Source organism: Mixophyes fleayi, chromosome 2 (assembly GCF_038048845.1).
Source record: "Mixophyes fleayi isolate aMixFle1 chromosome 2, aMixFle1.hap1, whole genome shotgun sequence".
In the NCBI taxonomy this organism is placed as follows: domain Eukaryota; kingdom Metazoa; phylum Chordata; class Amphibia; order Anura; family Limnodynastidae; genus Mixophyes; species Mixophyes fleayi.
In genome coordinates, this window is record NC_134403.1 from 333,738,407 (window position 1) to 333,765,356 (window position 26,950).

The 26,950-nt window shown below is 42.3% G+C and overlaps 1 protein-coding gene across 2 annotated transcripts in view; it reads left to right on the forward strand.

Moving 5' to 3' along the window:
- The first annotated feature begins 8,411 nt into the window (after positions 1-8,411).
- The window catches only part of P2RX5 (purinergic receptor P2X 5), a 77,039-nt gene continuing 58,500 nt past the window's right edge, over positions 8,412-26,950 (forward strand). The window contains exon 1 of one of the 2 annotated variants that reach the window (XM_075196945.1): positions 8,412-8,709. In XM_075196945.1, coding sequence (XP_075053046.1) covers positions 8,573-8,709 — 137 coding nt within the window. In that variant the 5' untranslated portion in view covers positions 8,412-8,572. The remainder of the gene's footprint in view (positions 8,710-26,950) is intronic. The other variant, XM_075196946.1, reaches the window with a different exon arrangement.

Sequence of the window (26,950 nt, forward strand, 5' to 3'; positions counted from 1 at the left end):
TATAATTAGATTCTACTACATTGAAACCGCTGTCACTTGAATTCAGATATTACATTTTGTCTTATTGTATTCAAATATTAAAAACTGTACACTATTGTTCAGTTAACATTATCCTCCGCATATTCTGTATCATCTAATAATTATCTTGCTCTTACATTACTCTGCATATTTTACATCATATCAGAGATTAAGCTACTGCCCACTACAAATACAGGTTTCAGGCCATTATGTTACAAGGCCACCAAATAAAGTGGCTTATCTGTGTGTATGTATGCATGTGTGTGTATGTGTGTGTGTATATGTATGTATGTATATCTGTGTATGTGTAGAGATGTGCCCCCTGGCTCTGGATCCTGTGCCCGTGAAGAGGGCGAAGATGGAGACTGCTGCTATGGCCACGAAGAGGGTGGAGAAAGAAAATCTACTCATCGATCCAGCGTTCCAGCGGTGAGTATTCTTCCTGCAGGGATTGACAGCGGAGGGAGGATGAGCCAATCAGGGCTCGTCTTCCTCTGCTGGCCAATCGGCGGCCGGATGAGTGAGCCAATCACGGCTCACCTCCAGCCTTTTAAAAGATTGGCGCCGTGGCGAGCCAATGAGCGCTCGCGTCAGCGCCCAGTAGTGACGTCGCGCCGGTGGTTATATAAGCCGCCAGGCGGCGCCATTGCTTCACAAGTTCGGCGGTGGAGTGAGAAGAGGACGTCGAGGGACGTCCGGAGCGGCGGATCAAGAAGAATACGCCAGAAGTGGCAGGGTGCCCTTGTCAGGGCAAGGAGCTACCCTGCCACTGACAATCACTGCCGGAGATGTCGGCGGGGAGCCCTTGTAAGGGCTAAGAGCGCCCCCGCCCAGAGAGCTGCGGGAGACATTGCGCCGAAGCAGAGAAAATGCGCTTCCGGCTGGAGGGTCTGAAAGACAAATGGGCAGCACAGTGGCCTAGTGGTTAGCACTTCTGCCTCACAGCACTGGGGTCATGAGTTCAATTTCCGACCATGACCTTATCTGTGTGGAGTTTGTATGTTCTACCTGTGTTTGCGTGGGTTTCCTCCGGGTGCTCCAGTTACCTCCCACACTCCAAAAACATACTGTTAGGTTAATTGGCTGCTATATAAAAAAAAAAAAATTGACCCTAGTCTCTATCTGTCTCCCTCTCTGTCTGTCTGTGTCTGTGTCTGTATTAGGGAATTTAGACTGTAAGCTCCAATGGGGCAGGGACTGATGTGGATGAGTTCTCTGTACAGCGCTGCAGAATTAGTGGCGCTATATAAATAAATGATGATGATGATGATGATGAAAGACCCGGAGAAAGATGACTGCGGGGCAAGGTAAGTATACTCAACTTAAGTCGGGCACAAAGCCCGTGGGCAGAGTCGGGCACAAGGCCTGTGGCCACCAGTTAGGGGCACAAGGCCCAGGATAAACTGGGCACAAAGCCCTTATAGGAAGTTAGTGGGCTCAAAGCCCAAAAGTGCAAAAAGGGCACAAGACCCTAGTTAGTGGCCATAGTTAGGTAGGTCGCAAGGCCTAGTGAGGGTGGGCTAGGCTCACAGTGTGACAGGGCTCAAGGCCCTAGCTAGGGGCTTAAAGCCCATAAGTAGAAGGGCACAAGGCCCTAGTTAGTGGGCTCAGAGCCCAAGGCAAAGAGGGGGCTAAGGCCCATAGTCAGGGCACATGGCCCTGTAGTCAGATGGGCAGAGAGGCCCATGGTGTAGGGCATAAGGCCCATGGTGTAGGGCATAAGACCCTGTATGCAGCGGCGTGAAAGCCCCGTGTGTGGTAAGTAGCTAGGTGAGAGGCCTAAGTGACCGTAGAGCAGGAGGCTCCGGTTAGGGCTATACCAAACCGTCAGGTTGGATAGCAGGTGTGTGTATCACGTGACAGTTCCAGGTACATAAGCAGAGTATTATTCCGCCTGTGCGGCGAATATTGCATCGTGTATTGTATTTGGGCTATGCTGTGTGTTTCTTTACAGGTGCCCCCAATAAAGGTAAGCTCTTTTTGCTTGCTGTTTTCCTGCAATAACCTGAACTGTGGGGACAAGGTATAGTTAAGAGAACACACAGTAGTTTTCCCATCCTGTAGGTCCCTGGGGTTACGCTGGTTTCCAGAGGTGATGATTGAGTATCTCACTGGCAGTGCAGCACAGCTCAATTGAGTTCCAGGGGCGGCCCGTGGTTCTATTTGAGTGTCTGGTCTCACCTCTATGATGGATGGTCACACCCCCTCTGGTGGTCCCCTAGCGTTGCAGTACCCCGGTGGGCCCTTCATGCCCCAGTCTGACACTGTATGTGTGTGTGTTTTCTGTGTGTATATATGTCTGTGTGTATGTGTGTGTGTGTGTGTGTGTGTGTGTGTGTGTGTGTGTGTGTATGTATGTATGTATGTATGTATGTATATGTGTGTGTTTGCGTATATGTGTGTGTGTATGTATGTGTGTGTGTATGTATGTGTGTGTGTATGTGTGTGTGACCATAAGCCTCAGTTCATGAAAGCACACATAGATTTCCACCGAAGCAAGGTAGGGGTGGTGCAAGATGGGGGTGGTGAAAGACGGGGGTGGTGCAAGATGAGGTGGTGCAAGATGGGGGTGGTGCAAGATAGGGATGGAGCAAGATGAGGTAATACAATATGGGGTGGTGCAAGATGAGGTGGTGCAAGATGAGATTCTACAAGATGGAGTGGTGCAAGATGGGAGTGGTACAAGATGAGGTGAGGCAAGATGGGGTGGTGCAAGATGGGGGTGATGCAAGATGAGGTGATGTAAGATGGGGTGGTGCCAGATGAGGTGGTGCAAGATGGGGTGGTGGAAGATTGGGGGTTGAGCAATATGGGGTGGTGCAAGATGGGGTGGAGCAGGATGGGGGTGGAGTGAGATGGGGTAGAGCAAGATGGGGGCAATGCAAGATGTGGGTGGTGCAAGATGGAGGGGAAGCAAGATAAGGTAACATGGGTTGAGGTGATACAAGATGAGGTGGTGCAACATGAGGCGGTGCAAGATAGAGTGGTGCAAGATGGGGTGGTGCAAGATGGGGTGGTGCAAGATGGGGGTGGTGCAAGTTGGGGGTGGTGCAAGATGGGGTGGATCTAGATGGGGTGGTGCAGGATGGGATGGAGCAAGATGGGGGTGGTGCAGGATGGGGTGGTGCAAGATGAGGTGATGCAAGATGTGGTGGTGCAAGATGGGGTGGAGCAAGATGAGGTGGTGCAAGATGGGGTGGCACAAGATGGGTTGATGCAAGATGGGGTGGTGCAAAATGAGAGTGGTGCAAGATTGGAGTGGTGCAAGATGAGGTGGTGCAAGATGGGGTGGTGCAAGATGAGAGTGGTGCAAGATGAGAGTGGTGCAAGATGGGGTGGTGCAAGATGGGGTATTGCAAGATGGGGTATTGCAAGATGGAGTGGTGCAAGATGGGGGTGGTGCAAGATGGGGTGGTGCAAGATGAGAGCGGTGTAAGATGGGAGTGGTGCAAGATGGGAGTGGTGCAAGATGGGGTGGTGTAAGATCGTATGCTGTAAAATGTGGTGCAAGATGAGAGTGGTGCAAGATGGGAGTTGTGCAAGATGGGAGTTGTGCAAGATGGTGTGGTGCAAGATGAGAGTGGTGCAAGATGGCAGCGGTGTAAGGTGAGAGTCGTGCAAGATGGCAGTGGTGGAAGATGATGTGGTGCAAGATGAGGTGGTGCAAGGTGGAGGTGGTGCAAGATGGGGTGGTGCAAGATGAGGTGATGCAAGATGAGGTAATGCAAGATGAGGATGGTGCAAAATGGGATGGTGCAAAATGGGAGTGGTGCATGATGAGGTGGTGCAAGATGGGGTGATGCAAGATGGGAGTGGTGCAAGATGGGGTTTTGCAAGATGGGGTAGTGCAAGATGGGAGTGGTGCAAGATGAGAGTGGTGCAAGATGGGGTGGTGCAAGATGGGGTATTGCAAGATGGGGTATTGCAAGATGGAGTGGTGCAAGATGGGGTGAGGCAAGATGGGGTGGTGCAAGATGGGGGTGATGCAAGATGAGGTGATGTAAGATGGGGTGGTGCCAGATGAGGTGGTGCAAGATGGGGTGGTGGAAGATTGGGGGTTGAGCAATATGGGGTGGTGCAAGATGGGGTGGAGCAGGATGGGGGTGGAGTGAGATGGGGTAGAGCAAGATGGGGGCAATGCAAGATGTGGGTGGTGCAAGATGGAGGGGAAGCAAGATAAGGTAACATGGGTTGAGGTGATACAAGATGAGGTGGTGCAACATGAGGCGGTGCAAGATAGAGTGGTGCAAGATGGGGTGGTGCAAGATGGGGTGGTGCAAGATGGGGGTGGTGCAAGTTGGGGGTGGTGCAAGATGGGGTGGATCTAGATGGGGTGGTGCAGGATGGGATGGAGCAAGATGGGGGTGGTGCAGGATGGGGTGGTGCAAGATGAGGTGATGCAAGATGTGGTGGTGCAAGATGGGGTGGAGCAAGATGAGGTGGTGCAAGATGGGGTGGCACAAGATGGGTTGATGCAAGATGGGGTGGTGCAAAATGAGAGTGGTGCAAGATTGGAGTGGTGCAAGATGAGGTGGTGCAAGATGGGGTGGTGCAAGATGAGAGTGGTGCAAGATGAGAGTGGTGCAAGATGGGGTGGTGCAAGATGGGGTATTGCAAGATGGAGTGGTGCAAGATGGGGGTGGTGCAAGATGGGGTGGTGCAAGATGAGAGCGGTGTAAGATGGGAGTGGTGCAAGATGGGAGTGGTGCAAGATGGGGTGGTGTAAGATCGTATGCTGTAAAATGTGGTGCAAGATGAGAGTGGTGCAAGATGGGAGTTGTGCAAGATGGGAGTTGTGCAAGATGGTGTGGTGCAAGATGAGAGTGGTGCAAGATGGCAGCGGTGTAAGGTGAGAGTCGTGCAAGATGGCAGTGGTGGAAGATGATGTGGTGCAAGATGAGGTGGTGCAAGGTGGAGGTGGTGCAAGATGGGGTGGTGCAAGATGAGGTGATGCAAGATGAGGTAATGCAAGATGAGGATGGTGCAAAATGGGATGGTGCAAAATGGGAGTGGTGCATGATGAGGTGGTGCAAGATGGGGTGATGCAAGATGGGAGTGGTGCAAGATGGGGTTTTGCAAGATGGGGTGGTGTAAGATCGTATGCTGTAAAATGTGGTGCAAGATGAGAGTGGTGCAAGATGGGAGTTGTGCAAGATGGGAGTTGTGCAAGATGGTGTGGTGCAAGATGAGAGTGGTGCAAGATGGCAGCCGTGTAAGGTGAGAGTCGTGCAAGATGGCAGTGGTGGAAGATGATGTGGTGCAAGATGAGGTGGTGCAAGGTGGAGGTGGTGCAAGATGGGGTGGTGCAAGATGAGGTGATGCAAGATGAGGTAATGCAAGATGAGGATGGTGCAAAATGGGATGGTGCAAAATGGGAGTGGTGCATGATGAGGTGGTGCAAGATGGGAGTGGTGCAAGATGGGGTTTTGCAAGATGGGGTAGTGCAAGATGGGAGTGGTGCAAGATGGGGGAGTTTGCGGAACAGCAGATGTTTGCACAGCCATGACGTAGGCACCTACTTCTGGGGAGCAGTGCAAGATGAAATTTTATTTTAAGCAGTAAGATTACTAAACTGAGATAAAGAGGTGTATTTCTTGGGCATTCATTACTGCTGGGGGAGAGGGCATTTCCACTCTACAAAAGAACTTTGCAGCATCTCAAAAGAGCAATAGTTTATTAAAGAAACAGAAATGTTAACGGTGTGGGTCTGACTCTGAAGTGTTAGGAGTTTGGACTTTGATGGAGTTATTACACAATTGCATAGTGCATCTCTTCAGATTTTCCACCTCTTCCAAGGCATCTTGCAGTGCACAACCAGTGCGCTTTATAGATTACCTTTATTGTGTTCTGCACTTTTTGCTTTGTAAATTAATCCAACAGAAGTTTAGTGTTGCTCTGCATGTGTCCTTTGTGAATGTATTATTTCCTATCTTGCTAATTATAAAATAAATGTGTACTTAATGGGCAAATATGCACTTCAGTAAAGATTGATTTAGTTTAACAATACATGTCCCATAGTGTTGATATATTGTAATATTATTCAATATAGAAAATGATGCAAACATGTTTAACAACTTTACATACAGGCAGCGTTCTTTCTGCTCTGTGTCACATTTTCTTATGTCACATTTCTATGAACTAAAGCAATGTTATCATACATGAATGTGAAGCTCTGGCTTAATGGAAATGTAGCTTGTAGGCTAATTGTTTTCCTCATTGAGAGAATTGTAGCACATTTATGTTCTTGCAATCAGCGTCATAAGAATGACAGCACTCCTGCACACGCAGACCAAGAGAAATCATCTCAAGGCAAAACCATTCTACAAAAGCACACGCACACACAGGGCCGCCTCCAGGAATCATGGGGCCCAGTACGCCCCCCCCCCCATGAGCAAAATAAAGAAAAACATATGAGCATTCCTATGTGCTCGGCGGGTCGGCTACATACCAGGCTGTGTGCACAGATAAATGAGTAGAACGCTTTCTCCTTCGTTTAGAACTTCGCAGTAACCAGGGTAAATGAACAAGCTGGTTGATTTTACCAGCGTCCTCCTGGTTGCCGAGCAACGGACATTTCTGGGGCCGCAATTAGGCGTATTTAGGAATGGAAATACAACAGAGAGGTTATAAGTGGCAGCCGCCTTCACCAATAGAAGCGCGGCATATTCTGCAGGACCGTCACGGAGGCGGAGCTCCTAGTACGCACGCAGTGTAGTCCTGAGCTGCCACCAAGTCTGGTGAATCAAATTTAGCTAATTTGAAAGGACGTTGACGGTTTTTTATTGTGCGTTTCACTAGCAACTTGTTGTATTCAGTCTTCATCTCCTGCTGGTCGGGGATGGGATAAAACCTATGGACGACTTGTACGTGTTGCGTTGTTGTACCGGGCCCCCTGGTGAGCCCGGGCCCGGTACAACAGTCCCCCCAGTACCCCCCTGATGGCGGCCCTGTGCACACAGCACATGTCTGTTACATACAGCACACTGTTGTATGCCCTCTGCCCTGCATCCACCACTGCATGTCCTTCTCCCAGCAGGCTTTGCTCTGCATGTCACATAAGTGATTCTGTTTTTGAATCAAGGTCACCTGTATTCACAGTGATCAAGTAAAATTTTAATTTTCAAATGCACTGCTTTTGACCAATCCATTTTCAATTCACTATCTCAGTATTCCCTTTTCTTCCTAATGAGCCAACATAGTAACATCTACATTAACATTCATCAACCTCCTAATAATGTAATAAATAATTTAATTGAACTTATCAATATCACAAAGGTTTATACTTGTCATTATAAATTCACAACAAGGACATATCTGGTCACTTTGACTGGTTGATGATGATGATGATGATAATTCTATTTTAGATTAAAGTCATACTTGCCCACTCTCCCGAAATGTCTGGGAGAGATTTCCGGGTAGGTCTCATGGACTCCCGGGAGAGGAGGCAACTCTCCCGTAAACCTGCCCCTCGGGAGCCTCAATGACATGATTAACGGTGAATCGTGTCATTTTGGCCCCGCCCCTGTGACAAATTATTGACTACTTCTTGGGTGCGGGGCCAAAATGGCGTGATCCGCCACTCCCTGCCCCCTCTGCCCTCCGTGAACTCCCAGAGGGTAAGAACAGAAGGTTGGCAAGTATGGTTAAAGTAAAGCAGTAACGAAACTGGTAATACTATACTGACCAATTGTAGGACCCATTATTTTGCACCAATAATCTTTGTCTCACTTTTAGGGATAAATTTATCAAGCTGCGGGTTTGAAAAAGTGAAGACGTTGCCTATAGCAACCAATCAGATGCTAGCTGTCATTTTGTAGAATGCACTTAATAAATGATAACTAGGGGCCTGATTCATTAAGGATCTTAAATGAAGAGGATCCTTTTTTACATGAAAAAACAGTCAGTATTTAACTTATGTGCAAAACAGAACACTCATTTGCACCCCTTGCATTGTAACATGGTTTTGCCCAGGAGACTGAAATAAGGATCTTCTTCATTTAAGATCCTTAATGAATCAGGCCCTAGAATCTGATTGGTTGCTATAGGCAACAGCTCCACTTTTTCAAACCCGCAGCTTGATAAATTTACCCCCCAGATTCTTTATACATCCACATTAAAAAAAATAAGCGGGAATTGGTTCTTTGATGTAGTTTCATCCAAAAACTATTTTACCTCATTTGGGACCCAAGAAGATGTGAAGGGCCTATACAAGCTTCAGGTCACATTAGTGTCTCTGTTTTGCAATACAAATGTATGGAAGTCATGACCATTTTAAAGTCTGCTTGTAGAGAGTTGTGCGACAGCATGAAATGTTTATAAATAAATGAAGACATGAAGTATTAAATTTGCAGACTGTGTGAGTGTCCTGACAATGTCACCGGGGTGTCCCGGACACTGGAGGTGGAGATACTGTACTGTGCTGTACTGGGTGTGCATGCAGGGAGCAGTCTCAGCCATTTGTTTCTCATGTTTCAGGACAGAGCGCGTGTGACTGAATCAGAGCTGCATTCCCATCCTCACTGTCTCCCTTACTGCTGCAATGTGAGCAGACAGAATGGGGCAGGTCGCTTGTAAAGGCTTGTTCCTGTCAGTCTTTGACTACAAGACTGAGAAATATGTCATTGCCAAGAACAAAAAGGTGGGGATTTTATTCCGTGTTATTCAGCTGTCCATTCTGGCTTATCTTGTGGGGTAAGAAGTCCTTTCTCTTTACTGTATATTAATGTACTGCATAGCTGTGCTGACTACTGTGCATTCTATGTAGCCTCTATTGTATCCGCAGGACAGGTTCTATATGTGTACTATATGTGTACTATATTAGTACTATATCAGTATACCTGTCTGATCTTAATAACACGGTTCTATTTCACAGACATCATTAAGTGTTTTCTCCCCATAACCAAGCTTCCTTCCATATACCATAGTGTCATTTTATTCATAATTATTTAAACTACATTTCACCCATACAGATGCTTAGTTCTTTTCCAGGAATTTCACTTCAATCTCATTAAAATGTATATTTATGGCTTGTTTTATACGGACAATGCGCTGATATGAATTGTATCTTAGATCAGTCAGACACTTTGGATATTAACACAAAGCAGTTACTCTACATAAAACTGTATTTAAAGATATGTTTTTGTTCAATAATTAATTAGCCACTAATTCGTGGTTTTCCAAAGCCTTGTTGTTTCCAACCACTATTTAGTTGTATTCAAAGTTAAGTGTGAAACAAATGTAAAAGACAATAACACAGTTTTATTGCACTTAGTACACATTAATAATACATATTCTACATGAGCAGCATGAATTCTCCACCCCAAATTGTTCTCAGCACCAGCGATCATAGCCTGGGCTATTTGCGGTAAAATCGGGGTGATAAACAGTATGGGGTCCCCCCAACCAAGCGGTATGAAGGCTAGGCTGGTGCCACTATAACAGGGAAACCTGCATCATGGGGTTTCTAGCCCATTCAAAACAGGGCTGAATTCCCTAGGGGAACCAGGCCCACAAAACAAATATGGGTCCCTCCCCCAAATGAAACCAGACCCATGCTGAAAGCACTAGGGCTCTTCCCAAACACTTGCTTGTGCTTGTAAAACTACAAGTGATAGCATACCCATGGCTGCCAGAGCATGCGGGCACTTGTAGAACTACAAGTGATAGCATACCCATGGCTGCCAGAGCATGCGGGCACTTGTAGAACTACAAGTAATAGCATACCCGTGGCTGCCAGAGCATGCGGCTTCACACCTTTATGTGTGAATATTTCTCGGATAATAATAATATTAGCCAACTGATATCTTAGATTTAGTTGCCCTTTAATGTTTAGTTGCGTGATCCAAAAGGTTGATAGTTTGGCAGGAAAACAAAATGAGCAATGCATGATGGAGACAGGTTTGTTTCCACGCATTTCACATATTGTTTTGCAAATTAATTCTGCAACTGTGCCGCCCCCTTTTGAGTCTCATTATATAGTTTTTTTGTTATTTTTCATTGTTAAATTTGTAGTAAATAATCCCACAGTCCACATTCCTTTACAGTAAAGAACCCCCTCATATGCAGATGGTGAAAGCTTACTTCTTCCATTCACAATTGATGACCTCTTGTATTCTGTATAGTCCTTGGTACAAAAAATAAATTCTACAATAGGTCAACTCAAGGGCACCATTATTCCAAACTATACATACTTAGGTATTCTAAGCATTCTTTATAACTTAACCCTTCCGATCACTTTATTAATGTGACTGCCTGACTCTGAACCCTATCTAATTTTCTATGTGGGGAGCCCAAAATTGTACCCCATATTCAAGATTTTATCCAAGTAGTGTCTTTTACAATGATGTATGTTATCATCAAATGTATGTATCCTACTTTTATGCATCCTAGGCTTTTGCATCTACTATCTGGTATTAGGAGCTGATACTCAGCATTTTGTCAATTAGTATTCCTAACCATCATCATCATCAGCTATTTATATAGAGCCACTAATTCCGCAGCGCTGTACAGAGAACTCACTCGCATCAGTCCCTGCCCCATTAAAGCTTACAATCTAAATTCTCTAACATGCACACAGACAGACAGAGAGACTAGGGTCAATTTGATAGCAGCCAATTAACCTACTTGTTTTTGGAGTGTGGGAGGAAACCAGAGCATTCAGAGGAAACCCACACAAACACAAGGGAGAACATACAAACTCTTCACAGATAAGGAAATGGTTGGGAATTGAACTCATGACCCCAGTGCTGTGAGGCAAAAGTGCTAACCACTAAGTCATTTTCCATCTCAGTTTTCCCCAATTTTATTCCATTTAAGGCGTAAGTAGCACAGTTACAATTACCATGTCCAAGGTGCATAAAGATACATAAAATTTAAATTGCCATGTAACAACCCAGTTTGCTACATTGTCTAAATCAGGCCTGTCCAACCTGCGGCCCTCCAGATGTTGTGAAACTACAAGTCCCAGCATGCCCTTCCAACTATCAACAGTTTGTCTACTGGCAAAGCATGCTGGGGCTTGTAGTTTCGCAACACCTGGAGGGCCGCAGGTTGGACAGGCCTGGTCTAAATCTTTCTTCAACTGCTCTGTGTAAATAACCCTACATAGCGTAGTGTCATCAACAAATCACCCTACTTTCTAAGCAATTTCCAAGGTCATAAATAGAAAGATTGAAATGGAGAAGGCCCAAAACTGATCCCTGTGGGACACGACTAATACTCTTAGCTAAGTCTAAATAGATTCTGTTGATAACTAGCCTTTGTCTTCTCTCTTTTAACCAGTTGTGTACCCATGTACATGTACATTTTTGTTTCTTTATACCTAGTATTCTCATCTCATGTATTACACTCTTATGTTGAACTTTTTTTTATTTTTTTTATTTAACTTAAAATGTTTTTATTAAGTTCTTAGTAAAAGAATATGTAACAAACATGGCAGTTACAACATTGAATTTTTTTTTTAAAATGCACTTGTACTTCCAAGCTCCTCATAAACTTAATATACTTGTTAGTCATGACTGTTCCGTCATGAAATCATGCTGATAATGTGTTACCAGATAATTGTCTACACTATATTTCAGAATCATATCCTTCAAAATTTCTTTGAATATTTTAAACAAAACTGAAATCAGACGCATATGTCCAAAATTACCTTTTACAATGTTGGTCCCTTTTTAAAGACTGGTACCATCTGCTCTCCACTTCTGACACTGACCCGGTTATGAGAAAAACTTTAAATATAAAAAATAGTGGTGTGTCTGTTAATGATCTCAGTTCCTTTAGCACACATGGGTGGAAGCCATCTGTGTCAGGTGCTTTAATAGCATGTTTAGGGAACAGCCTCCTCTTATGTTATACACATGATTCATGTACAGTAATGATGTAGGCGATTGCTACACAACCTATTTCCTTGCATTTACTCCTCCTTTGTGAATACAAATGGGAAAAACATATTTAAAAGATTAGCATTCTCTTTATTTTCTACAATAGGTTTATTACTTAGTCACCCAATATTAACAGTATGCTCTCGCTATACTGTCACAAACTTGAAACCCTTTTGACATTAGACTTGCTTTCATTAGCAATCCATTTTTTTTAGCTTCAAAGCCTGCTAACCTGATTTATGTTACATATTTTACTACATTCCTTGTATTTCATAATTAGTTTTCAGTCACTTATAGGTTTACCAATTTATATTAGCTATTTTTTCTTATTATACCACATTGCCTTTTATTCTTAGAAATGGTGTTGACATAAGGTATGTACATGTAACAGCAAATTCCCTTAAAATAATTTTATTTAAACTCACGTTAAATGTTACCATGTTGGGATTGCTATTTTCTAAATGTCTGCTTTCCAGCATATTAGATATAATATCAGTTTTATTAGACAATAACAGGTCTAGCAGATCTCCACCTCCCCCTTTAATTGATTCTTCTGCCACTTTTGAAAGGTAGTTATTTTTTAAAATGAACTTTCATTGTCAGAACCACTAGTTTCTCAATTCATTTTTGAACAGGTAAAGTCACCCACGAGGAAGAACACATTTTTCTTTGCTGCCTTTAAATTTATAATAATTGAATTTTAGTATAATCATTTTTGTTAGGTGGCTTTTAACAAATCCCAGTTTTGGGTCAGAGGTCCAGTCTTAAGGGGAGAATGACCTAACATACAGGGATGGTAGAAGGTCTAATACGTGGTAGAGGATCTACTATATTATAGAGGGTCTAATACGTTTATTTCATGCAACAGAGACAAGTCAGTCAAAGTACTCATCTGACATTAGGCATTACAGAAAGTTCTTTTGAAGTCAAAGTTACATACGTGAGAAACAATAAGCCCGTGTTCGATATATCCCATATTGAATATGATACCCGTGCAGCCCCCCTTCACTGGAATGACCTCCCTCGCTCCATCCGCCTCTCTCCCACTCTGTGCTCCTTCAAACGTGCACTCAAAACTCACCTCTTTCTCAAAGCCTACCAACCATGCACTTAACCCCTATCTCCTCCGCTCATTCTCCCCTCTCTCCCATTGCCTCAACCGGCTCCTCTTGTGCCTGGTCTGTCAACCCTCCCTTAGGATGTAAGCTCGAATGAGCAGGGCCCTCTTCCCTCCTGTCTCCTCACCTGTTCTTCTGCTCCATGCTTATTGCAGCAGCCTGCCTGGAGTTTCTGAGGTATTGGTATTTTTGTTTATTGTTCTGTACTGTTTCACCCTGTATAGTCTACTGTTTGTACTGTGTACGGCGCTGCGGAAATCTTGTGGCGCCTAACAAATAAAGGATAATAATAATAATAATAATAATACCAGCTGCGTGGCAATATAAATGACCATATATGTATACAAAACAAAATCACAGGCTTTAATGTTTTGATAAAAATATGAACCAATACTTCATGTTTACATTTTGCTAGATAGACACAGATATGCAGTGTTAAGGATAAGCGCTGACAACAACTGTCTTAAAGTTACATAGGTCACAGGATACATTTACCATTCATGAAGCACAGGTTATTATTGGATAATATACATGTCGCACATACATCCATTTGTGCAGAGTATCTTGCATGAAATAGCTCTACGCATGCCCAGAAACAGACCTTATGCCAATGAACGCAACTCGTTTCTTACACTTACTACTACCTATGACTTGAGAGGCAAACAGGGGAGGGAAGAGGCGGACTAACATAGGCCATGTACAGTAGGTTCATTCCGACACAGACTGCAGGGCTGGTGTAAATGCTAACTGATAGTGATGACTGTTATGGCATAGTCTTTAATTTCAAAAGTACATATATGTGTGCCACTAGGCAGCACAGAATATTTGCACCTTGGCAAAATCATGTTGCACTGAAGGGGGAGCTAAATTTAAAATGTGGGGTCAGATTATAATTAGAATAGGGCATGTTCTAGATTAACTTTAAATTTCAGTGGAAACATAAAAGCTATCAAGTATTTGTGTTTTGCATGAATAAACAGCCAGTATTTAACTTATGTGCAAAATAATAAAATAATATGCACCCCTTGCATTCTAACATGGTTTGTCCGGGAGAAAACTTACTAATTGCTTTGGCTTACTTAGCTGGATCAGGCCCATTGTGTGTACAGTATATGTATTGAGAGCATCTTTATTTACAGAATTCATGTAAAAATATAAATATAAATAAGTTATTACTTGCAATGTTTATATATATATATATATATATATATATATATATATATATATATATATATATATTTATATATATATAATTGTGCTGTTAACAGTTATTTTCTTTCATGAACAAACATGTTTTTTTATGCATTCTGATGTGAGCTTTTATTATACATGTAGTTGTGCATGTACTTCAGTTTTATATGTCTACGTACTGCAAGTAATGCGAAGGTAGAGCGTACTTACACATAGATTCAAATGGTAGGAACTATGCACAAGTTCCATGCTCTTTTTTCAAACGCAACTTACGTGCAAATTGCATTAGGACTTGAATCAGGCCCTAAGTCAAAGAGGGACTTTCCACCTTTAGTTTACCAACTTCTCTGCTAGAAGTTGGTAAACTATGCTAGAATAGTGAAAATTTACAAATCCCAAAGTGGGAGGCATGTACAGCCCCCCTTCTAATGCAGTTTCTGAGAAAAGATTACTTAGAATTTCTTAGAATTCGGAGTACTAGTCAGTTTAACATTATTATTATTACCATTTATTTATATAGCACCACTGATTCCGCAGCGCTGTACAGATAACTCACTCACATCAGTCCCTGCCCCATTGGGGCTTACAGTCTAAATTCCCTAACACACACACACAGAGACAGACAGACAGACACACACACAGACTAGGGTCAATTTTGTTAGCAGCCAATTAAACAATAATACCTCTTTAATATCATTGTAGGTAGCTAAGCTTAATATACATGTCTGTTCAGGTTTTTCATTTGCATTACTAGCCAGAATAAATGCAGGATTTGGATCATCCCTGGTCCACCTTGGCCATGCTATCAATTTCAACTCCAACCTCAGTCGGTATTTTACTAGGGAGGGGTGTTTTTTTGCATGTAGATCCTCCTGCTGAGCGTGTCCTAAACAGGTTTTTACATACACAAACCTCTCACCTTTTCATTTCTTTCCTATTGTTAAGTGTTACTACATTCATTCCAGTCTGCATGTATTGTTACAGTAGTTACTGAATTTTCAGGTTGCGATAGTAACCATTAGTGTTTTGCACTATACATTTCACCTCTGTATGTTACAACACTATTGTTGAGGTACACATCCATATCATTTTTGTGTCTCCTAATACACTATTGCATGTTTCAGCTTCTTAGCAGTTAATTGTGGTATCCAGTATATTTATAGCATTGTGTCAAGTATAGATTAGGGCTAGTACAGTGCAGCACAGTGCAGGATACAATAATACCGGGGATAAGATTGCTGATTGAGCGTAGTATCAGTTGCCATTCTTCTTCAGCTGCAATAAGAGAGACTATCAAACTAGTGATTAATTTATTATAGTGTTGGCTTAACAGTCAGTTTAAGTCATTTGTGGGATTAGCTGGAGTCTGGTAACAGATTAATTAATATAACTCAATGGCAGAGCAATGACTCTCTAACCAGTGTTTGGGAAATCCTTTAGAAGCATCTGCAAACCGGTCAAGTTGTATATTTTTTACAGTGAGACTGTTGAGAACAAATTTGCATGGTAAGCTGCCAATTAAGGGGTCAGTTAGCGTGGCACAAGAACAATGCCACCTATTTTAAGACCACGTATCAAGAAATTAATGTATCAATGTTAGCAATACAGAGATAAATAAACAGAACAAGTATAAATGAACCAGTACTTTATAAAAGTAGTGTGGTGCAGTAAGAACACACTGTTTACTTTAGAATGTTGTTGCTGCAAAAATAAAATCACATGTATCAATTTTATATAAAAACATGACATAGTTTAGTGAAAATAGAGGCAGTTATCAGCTTACCAGGTGAGCTATGTTAAATATATATACTTTTTTAGTATTGAAAAAATGTACATATTAGATACTCACTGTATGGTAAATAAAATACCATGCATATCAAACCCAATTGTTCTTTCATAAGCCTCTATATTGACTTATTTAAAAGTAGAGAGCATGAGAAGCATGGGTACAAGGATGGTGGAGCAGGAGACAAGGCGCAACCAATAGGTCAACTGGCCTCAAAAAATGAGTTGGGTATGATCTGTCAACGCGGAACCTGCCGACAGCCAGATTGTTGACACCAAAATGTCAACAGTCAGAAATGTCGAAAGATTCAGTGTGTCTACGTGGTTAAAATGGCGACATTGTGACTGTCGACAAGCAGTAAAGTTGACAGTCAATCGGCAACTATAGTGCCAGCCGGCGGACCCACCTGCAACACAGCAGGCACAAAACAGTTAATACATAGCAAAGAAAACAAAATAACCAATATGCTTCCCCCTTCCCAACTCCTGCCATAATAACAACCATCTCCAGGATTGTTATTATGGTAGGGGGACCCTGCCACGCTGCTGGTTCTCCTGCTATAGTGCTACCAGCCCTGACTGATGCTACTAAAATCAGGGGTTTGAGGGGACAAAAAGCATGGGATCCCCCCGATTTTATTAGTACCAGACTGGGCTGGTGGCATTATAGCAGAGGAACCCGCAGCATGGGGCCCCCCTGCCATAATGAAAACCAACTACAGGCTGGTTGTCAGGACCTCTCTCCTAGGGGTACCCAGCATCAAGGACACCATCAGGGGGGTACAGATAACACTGCTCTAAGGGGCCCCACTGCTGAGACCTGTAGAGTACCAGGGACATAATGGTGCTTTTCCTGAAATAATCTTATGTATGGCTTCCATCTCTGGCATTACCAGTAGTTACTATTGGATGTTGTTGTTAACGGCATTTGTCTAGACATAGCGTTTTAATATATGTTTATAGAGCTACACTGCAGTGTAGTAGGCTAAGCTTGATTGTTTTTATTTTTATATTTTCTATTAAACATTCTTGATGTATTTATTTTTATTTTTAGATTTAATAAGTTTATTAGCATTGTCGCTGTTTTCTTTTTGTAGACAATAAGTATGTTACCAAATAAATGCCAAATTATGTTAAGAATATAGCTTACCACTTTAAATAACAAAAGCACTGAATATGCCATATGTCACACTTTGGAGTACTCGGGAATATAAAACTATCTAATGAAAACTATATTTACATTCCATGGTAAGTCATCCAGTGACAAAAAGGAAATTCAGACCAGACTGCAGCATTTATTTCCCCTTCACACTTCACCCCCTTCGTTCTCCAAAGAAAGTGACATTTAAGTTTCACTTATCTGAAGGATTATGTAAAGATTAGCAGTTGTCAAGTTGCTGTGGGTTCTCTTCTGCATGTGCATGGGCCAGCTCAGCTCTTCCATGACATCAGCCTGTCATATCACTGTCACTCTGACTGGTGAATCCATGAGTCAACCTCGTTCGTAACTAGTGACTAAGTGTAACGTGACACACATGCAGACTCACAACTATGTTGCACTACAGGGGTTAATTAAAATGCGTGGACAGATTTAGAGTTGGGTGGGGTATGTTCTAGCTCAACTCTAAATTGCAATGTAAAAATAGAGCTGTTCAGTATTTATGTGCTATATGCGAAAGCAGACAGAATTTGCCCTGCATGCACAAAAAATAAATGCATTGCATTGCTCCTAATAATACACATAAGGCAAGTTGTTCAGTCAATTTACAAGCAGTAAAGGGTGTCAATACTTATATGTATAGTGCAGTCCCATCCACTTTATGAGATCACCAGGTCAGCCCTTTGACAAAAGCTGTTATTGTAGAACTGATGTATATATACAGCTGCTTGAAATAAAAAGGAAAGAATATCTGTAGGAAACTAGAATCCAGCTGTGTATCTTGTACAAAACTGTAATTGAAATCACAGCTTTAAACCTGAAGAGTGTGAGGTGATAGTCAAGAGAGTACATGTGTAACAGGCATGCTATCTGTGCTAAGGAACTATCCTGGGTGGTTAGTTTTCCTGCACAGTGACAGTCATCAAATCAAAATGCAGACCCTCTTTACAACAAGGTCTGTTCTTTATGTTGTATTTTGAAATGTTGTTAGTTATAAATCATACTTGCCAACTCTCCTGGAATGTCCAGGAGACTCCCGAAATTCGAGTCAGTCTCGCGGACTCCCGGGAGAGCTGGCAAATCTCCTGCACCCCGCACCTGGCACCCCAAAATGACGCAATTCGCTGTGAATCGCGTCATTTCCGTCACAGGGGTGGGGCCAAAATGACGCGATTGACCGCGCCTCGACCCCTTCCGCCCTCCAGACATGCCCCTCTCCCGGAAAAAGCAAGGAGAAAGTAGGTAAGTATGCTATAAATAGCACTCACTCATCAATGCTAATATACCATGTAAAAAGTATTTCCATTTTTTTATAATGTAGCCCAGTGATCAAAGTGGGCTGGTATGTGGTGGTACTGTTACTTCTCTACTGCCTTCATTGTAAAACTATCAAATTTTTTTCACTAACATTTTCCATACAGCCACTTCTAAATTTCCACTTTGACCACTGTTATAGCCACAGAACTTCTCCATTTACGTCTCTATAGCACACACATAAACACACCACACAAACACACATGGGTGATTTTTAGAAGTCATATCTGGTGAAACATGAAATTTCATATTAAAAAAGGATCACTCCTAACTTCATTAACATGCTGTACAGTGTATCTGAAAAGATTTTATCTTTAGCCGGTAACAGAACAGATCACTGTTCCCACCCAAACTCCCAAGTCAGAATGATGAGTAATGTATGATACTGAGTATTTTACAACATCAGTTTGTATGTTACAATAGATGGCATTAGTGAGTCTTGATATTTCCAATATATAAAATTCCAATATTTTATACAAAGGCTATTTGCGCTGGGTGCTTTTGGTAAAAAGTGGATGTGGAAAATGAAAGCAGGTTTCCCTTCTATAATAAACCAGCTAAAAGCACTGAAAACTGTATGGGCTCTGGTGCCTGTTGTTGCTAGAGTAATTAATGAGTTCCCAAGAGGTGGCAAATTTACAACCTCCAAATTGCCTCTGTGTTCTGACATCCTTAATCATAACAGCCAAACCCAATGCTAATCTGTATGGGGCTTTAAGCAGAGGGGGCACAAACATGAAATGTCCCCCCCCTAAGGGCAAGAGGCTCTAGCCCTGGCCAGGAATTGGGGCTGTGCCCTAATCAGAATGATCAGACCCTAGGCTGTACCAGGTAAAATAGAGGTTAGATTCCTCTACAAATTGGAATCCACTCCCTTCACTAAAGATTTGTTTTTTTCTAGCCAAACTGATGCTAGTAGTAGCTAAATGCATCTCCATTCTCCACCTCTATGGAATCTGTTTCAAGTACAAAAAGTCCATAAGTCCACACCATACCATATAATACTTGGTGGCATATGTGTTGGCCAACTATGTACCATGACTTTTTTTTTTTCCACCCTACATTAAGTCCCCAAAATCACATCCGGTTGATGAAGGTCAAATAAAAAAAATGACTCAACCGTTACTTATTATAATTATTTCCAGCACTAAAAACATAAGGGTTTCTTCCTAACCATCCTGGTAGGATAGTGGTTAGGGAAACAAGGGAAGCTGACATGAAGGCAGAAAAAATATTACCTCTCTAGGGTCCCTGTGTAACAGATTTGGGGTCCACAGAACCCTATAGTTGACTACAATGATTTTTCACAACATGGTGTCTCACCCCATTCAAAGTGGCCCGCCCTTGGGATACTCACTGATGGGCTGCTTGACTTCAGGAAGTTGGGGAGGAGAGGGTAACCTTCCTCTACTAATTACAGCCAGGCCCAGAACTGAAAGGTCCAGGTACTCTTCCTAGCCATACTGGGAAATTGGTCACTAAGTAAATGTCAGGAATCCTGCATTTAGATGCAATACTTTTCTGTTTTTGTGAGACTTGGATCCTAACTTTGTACTGCGCTGATAGTTTGGTTTTGACCTTTGACTTTCCATGACTATTTCATTGCCTGCTGATTCTATTTTGTGTTATCTGCATCCTGCTGACCTCAGCTAGTGTGACCACTCTGCTGTTAGGTGCTGTCCCTCTTCCATGTTGGGACGGCCGCCTGTCAGGTGTCCCGTGATGCTCCCGGCTTCCCCACCGGCTCTTCCACGCATGCGCGCAACAGGACGATATTAGGAATTCTGGCAATGCCTGAAGACGCCACACCGCCAGCACTAATGATTGGTTGTGGGCACTATTTAAAGTTGTCTCTCGCACCATCCTGGTGCCAGAGTATTGGGTACCCTGACTACAGCTTTCCAGTGTATTCTTTGGTGATCTCCTGTACACAAGCTTGGCTTCTCCAGACTATTCTCCTGTTAGCTCCTGTATTTGGCTTTTGGTACTGAATCCTGCTTGTTTGACCACTCTTCCGGTATCCTCCTTTTGTACTGTGTTGTTCGAACATTACCAACCCAGCTCACCTTGATCACTCCTTCTGGACACCCCTGTGCATCTCTGCTGCCCGTACGTTGCTGATCCAACTAGACTGACTACCCTCTATTTTCCCTGTCTCACTGGCGGTTCAGTGGAAGGACCGCCACCTGCGAGTTTCCCGCTAAACCCATACCTCCTTGCAGGGGTCCCTGGAGAAAACCGGAGGAGCGTTAGACACCACACCTCCCACTAGAGCTGTGCCAGTCTTTCAAGAATTGTGACAGTATACTCTGGCCATGTCCAGAGAGGTTACAGGTGAACCGTCTGGCCGCAACTTGCTTCTCCACCTCGCACAGCAGGTAGAATAACAAGAATGAAACCAAGCACGACTTCTACAGTGTGTTTAAGGGGTCGTTACCCAATTAGATGCCCTGCAAAGCTCTCTGGCAGTCAGTTCAATAGTGGTCACCACTCCCCCTGCGCCCCCTAGTGTATCATCTGCCTCCAACTCCTCATCTCTGCTGCAAATTCCTTCCCTGAAAAAGTTTGATGGAGATCCAAAAAGATACAGGGGCTTTTTGAACCAATGTGCCATTTAATTTGAGTGCAACCCAGTTGCATCGCTTCTGAATGTACCAAAGTGGCTTTTATTATCTCTCTCCTCAGCGGTCAAGCACTTGCCTGGGCCTCACCACTCTGGGAACGTAATGACCCCACTCTCGGAAATTCGGTGTCACAGTGGGTCAGTATGCTGTGCAATTCCGCATGCTGGCATCAGAGTTAAAATGGAACAACAAGGCCTTGGTAGGGACCTTCTGGCAAGGTTTAGCAGATTGAATCAAGGATGAGCTTGTTTCAAGGGAATTGCCTTCTGACTTGGATGCCCTCATCTCCTTATGTGTCAGGATTGACCTGCGTTACCAATAGCGCACTAAGTAGCGATCTCCTTCCCAACATTTGTTCCCCTTCTGGCTCCCCAGTTCCAGAACGAGGTATCCACTCCTTAGGAACCGATGCAAATTGGTCGTTCTCGATTGACTACAAAAGAGCATGTGAGACAATTCAAGCAATGTCTCTGCCTCTATTGTGGTGATTTCAGTCATCTACTAAATTCCTGTCATAACAGGCCAGGAAACTCTCCCTCCTAGTCGGTAAGAGGGATGTCGTTCTAGGAAACTCAGTACCTGCTCCCTATTCTGCCTGTAACTCTGAGTTTCTCATGGCTGTTGTACTGGACTCTCCCAAAGGGCCAATCTGACCTCTACTTTTGTGGATTCTGGCTCCTCTGGAAACATTTCAGCTGCTCTCATCTCAAAGCTCCAACTATCCTTGCGATTATTGTCTCGGCCACTGTTTCTCACAGCAGTGGATTGTAACCGAGTCAGCAACGGTTCCATCTCCTACGTTACTTCTCCCATTTGGCTGACGGTAGGATCATTACATTGAGAGTTGATCCAGTTTCTGGTTCTATCCAAATCCATAAATTCCCTTATTTTGGGGTTGCCATGGCTCCGGATACATAACTACCAGTTATACTGGAGTCGAGCCCAGGTCACCTCTTGGGGTTCTTAGTGTCCTTTGAGATGCATTACTCATGTTTCTCATCCAGTTACTCACTTAACTTGTCATTCTTCCTCCACATCGTTCTAGGGACTACCCAATCGACTTGATCCAGGCAAACAAATTCCCAAGGGATGTCACTACCCCCTCTGCATACTGGAGACTCAGGGAATGTCTCAATATATTACAGAGAATTTACAACCTGGCAATCGTCAGAAAATCTTCCTCCCCGGGCGTTGCAGTTTTTTTCTTTGTGAAGAAGAAGGACGGGTCACTCCGTCCCTGTATCCACTATCGCCCTCTCAACCTTATAACCATCAAGAACCACTATCCTATACCCCTGATCTCTGACATTAGCAGTTCCCGGATTTTTACCAAACTTGACATTCAGGGAGCTTATAATCTGACCCGAAAATGAAAAGGAGATGAGTGGAAGACCGCCTTCAACACTAGAGATAGATATTTTGAATATCTTGTGATGCCCTTTGGCCTCAGTAAACTCCCCGACGGTCTTCCAATCTTTTGTGAACGAGATTTTCCAAGATTTACTGTACACCTCAGTGGCTATTTATCTTGATGATATTTTGTCATTTTCTCAGGATCTCCTCACCCATCGCTCCCACGTCAAGGAGGTGCTGTTCTGATTAATGAAACACTGTCTTTACTGCAAATTATCAATTGCACAACAGCCCCTGCACTACACAACCTTACCTGGATACCATGATTTTGGAGTGACCCAAATCACAGTTACATGGGCTACTCAGTACTGCATTTATTACTTTTAGTAGAGGGGGAAACACAAGAGTATGGAACCCTTCTACTAACTAAGAGCATTGGCTCTTCCTGGACACCCTGGTGGCATATGTTGAATCCCAAACAGGCATCAACAATACCACCTTTCTAGGGGTCCTGTGTCATAGACTATAGATCTAAAGCATTTCTCATCTATCGAATTGGTTGACAGCTCAAACCAACCAATCAAATACATTACTATTTTCTATTCTAATACTATTACTACTAATAAATAATAATATTTTTTATTTATAAAGTATCCTTCTCACAGTAAGACTCCAAGCGCTTTACATATAAAATTAGGGAGGATCAATTTATGTATAAGGGAACTAAGGAACAAAAGGGTAGAGGGTTGAGCAGCCTTCTTGGGCGCACTCAAGTTATGCATAAAAAACATAGGGGACAAATTACTTATGAAATAGATGAGACCAAAACTAGATTTGATACAGATGGTATAGAGGACCCTGCATTTGCAAGCTTAAAATCTAAAGGGATGCTCACACGTGAGGATATTGTGGGATTGGGAAAGAGGATTATGAATGAGCTCTGTTCATGTTAGTGCCAGTGTTGTAATGTGGAAGTGAGATGGGAGGTAATAGGCCTGGTTGGGGGGTCCATGATGTTGTAGAGTGGGGTCCACAATGGTGCAGAGGCCTGAAGATTGCAGAGGTCAGGATAGTAGCAAGCTCTAGATGGACCAGAGATCTAGATGGTGTAGGGGCACAAATAGTTCAGTAACCTAGATGGTGCAGAGGTCTTGATGGTGCATGGCCTAAATGGTGTAGAGGTCCAGATTGTGCAGAAGCCTAGATAGCAGAGGTCCAGATGAGGAGGGTGCCTTTCCTAGGTAGCAAAGGTCTAGAGGTGCAGAGGCCTATCTGGTGCAGCATTCAAATCCCTGAAAATAAATGGTCAGGAAATTTGGTTACAAGTACATCAAACAATAAAATTAGGGAAGTGCATCTCTTTTGTGGATGGCGTGGATTAGATCTATTTTTTGCTTGGTGTTGTCTGAGGCCTGACAGACTTGTACAAAAACAACTTGATCTGCATGTATTAGGGCAGGAAGAATAGAGTTTAATTTGTTAGCTAAGATTTTCACCTAAATTCATTTGTGCAAGGCAAGATATTGTTAAAATGTGATCTGTTGGGGGTATTTGATTATAAAAATTGAGAAACCCTGGTCTTTTTTAAACAATTATTTTTTTATTAAACGTGTTAGCGACTCATGCAGCATTTTCCCACGTTTAGGTGTATACATAACCGATAATCTCTGTGACAGCCACAGTGTTTTAGCGGTTCACAAACTGTGTCATGCACAACATAGACAAATCTCTTCTAAGATCTTAGTTTTTAACATATTCCAGAAGAAATTGAGATGGAAGAGAACCACTTGGAAAATACTGCAGGCTTAGAGTGATCCCTATATCGATGGAGGTATCTTTTCAGTGGTTGAAAAATATGGTACTGACAAGAACATGGGAAACATTACACATATTTTCTGAAATTTATATCTAGTGAGGCATTGGTAATTGTTCTACATGCTGGCCCTGCCCTCAGTGGTGCTTAAGTCAGCAGAAGATTGCACGTGGTTCTCTTCTGTCCCCATTCTGTGTCAAATGTTAATAAGTGCTTGTCTGGACAAGTTCTTAAACATAAGGAACTTATCTATAATATAGAAAACTGATAATTAAAGCTCATAAATCTATTATGCAAAGTGTTCTTTAGTGTGTGAATATTGCAATGTACTAAAACATGTCTGGGCAGTGTCAGTTTAATTTAAAACAAAGACAGAGGGCTAGATTTACTAAGCTGCGGGTTTGAAAGATTTTAGCTGTAATTTTGTAGAAAGTACTAAATAAATGAAAGCTAGAATCTGATTGGTTGCTATAGGCAACATCCCCACTTTTTCAAACCCACAGTTTAGCAAATCTAGCCCAGAGTGTAATGTATTATGTTGTCAAATTAATTAGATTGTCATAGTTAGTCTTAGTGCAAAGAGGGCCAAAAAGGGTCAATGTCTGAAATGTTACAACAAAGTGTTAATGACTGTGAACCCTGTAAGCAATATGAAAATTGATGTGACTGACGTAGCACAAGGTGCAGCCAACACTTGTCATGTAATGAATATGTGTACTCAGCCATTAGCTTACATTAGTTTTTGGAGATCTGACATCAAATAGTATTTATCAGGCTTTGTTGTCAAGTGTTAAACACTCTTTGAGACCATGTGTATGAGTTGGTGTTGTCAGTATCGTTATACTGAGTACCATTGATGTGTACAAACCATAAGACACACTGGAACTAGCATATTTTCCTTGTGCACTTAGCTGAGCACTTAGGACCTGATTCATTAAGGATCTTAACTTGAAAAACTTCTTATTTCAGTCTCCTGGACAAAACCATGTTACAATGCAAGGGGTGCAAATTAGTATTCTGTTTTGCACATAAGTTAAATACTGACTGTTTTTTCATGTAGCACACAAATACTTGATAGCTTATTTGTACACTGAAATTTAAAGTTGATATTTGTGTGCTACATGAAAAAACAGTCAGTATTTAACTTATGTGCAAAACAGAAAACTAATTTGCACCCCTTGCATTGTTACATGGTTTTATCCAGGAGACTGAAATAAGATACCTCTTCATTTAAGATCCCTAATGAATCAGGCCCATGGTTTTGTCCAGGAGACTGAAATAAGAAGTTTCTCAAGTTAAGATCCTTAATGAATCAGGCCCTTAGAGTGCATCACTGAGGTATGAGGAACTTTGTGTGACCTGCACTTTGTACCTCATGCCTCAGATATATCATTTCCAGTCAGTTTGCTGCATTCTGATAATTATTGGTCCATCCCACAAAATGGCTGCGCCCACTGTACAGGTAAAAAGCACAGTTTAACTGCAAAATATCAATGTTTCCAAATACGCAAAGCTCTGCAGGTTCCCCTCATTTACAGGTGTACAATATTACACCTGCTATTTTTCTGGTGCTATTTTTAAAGTACATGACAAAGAAAGTAACATAGTGATATATAATTTCATTTTGATATATCACTTCATATTTTATGTGCCACAATTAAGTTTTCACTCATTACTAAACCAAGCCAAAAAACATACTGCAGTTAGTAATTACTCAGTCCTGCTAAAACTGCAAATCCTTAATTTATTTCCTGACACTGCCAAGAATATATTTAATTATGACGTCCATTGGGCTGTGACCAAGTCATATCTTAAGAAATATTCACATTTCCTAGTTGTGTAAAAATATTGCACTGAGGCTATTATGATTTTGGCATAGATATTGCTATCCTCATTAGAGGTTGCCTATCCCAGTAACAATTCCTTAATCTCCATCTGTTTCGGTTTTACTGGACCTAGATTTTCAAGACCTGTCATTGGCTGTTGTTGTCCCTTAAAATATACCTGGTTGAAACTGCATAGTACTAAATTCTGGCTTCTAGACCTCATTTCTCAGTATTTCTTCTTTCTGTAGAAGCTAATGGAGAATTATTGGAGGATAGTGTTTCAAATTCTAAACTGTAGTATTATGAAAAAGGCCAGAGATCATGACAAATTGGGAGTATAGAGAGGCACTGTGGTTGCAGTATAATATACCAATATATAATACAACCTCAAATGTTCAGTATATATCATGGCAATACACCAATGATATATGAGGTGCCCAGTATACACAACAGCTGCTCAGACCCCATATTAGTAATGTCTCCACTACCAAAGTATACGACAAACCTCTCATATTCCCGGTATATAAAACAGCTCCGACCCCTAGTGTTACAGACCCTTTTCTTATTCCTCTGCTGGTTGCCCAGAGATTTGAATTTAACATTTTTAGCAGATATGAAAACATTTACAATATTATTTCCTTTTCAAATGTTTATAATATATAGGAAAAATACTGTAAAATATCTAGTTTTTTTCATCAGATAAACACTAATGTTTAAATGTAATCTGTCTAGCCGTTATTGATTTGATCTATACAGCTTTTACTTTCACTAACCCAAAGTAAGATAAAGCATTCAGCTTTACCACTGTGTTTATCAGTCCACATGACATTGAGTGCTATGTGCCAGCATTAACGTTCTTATGAATAC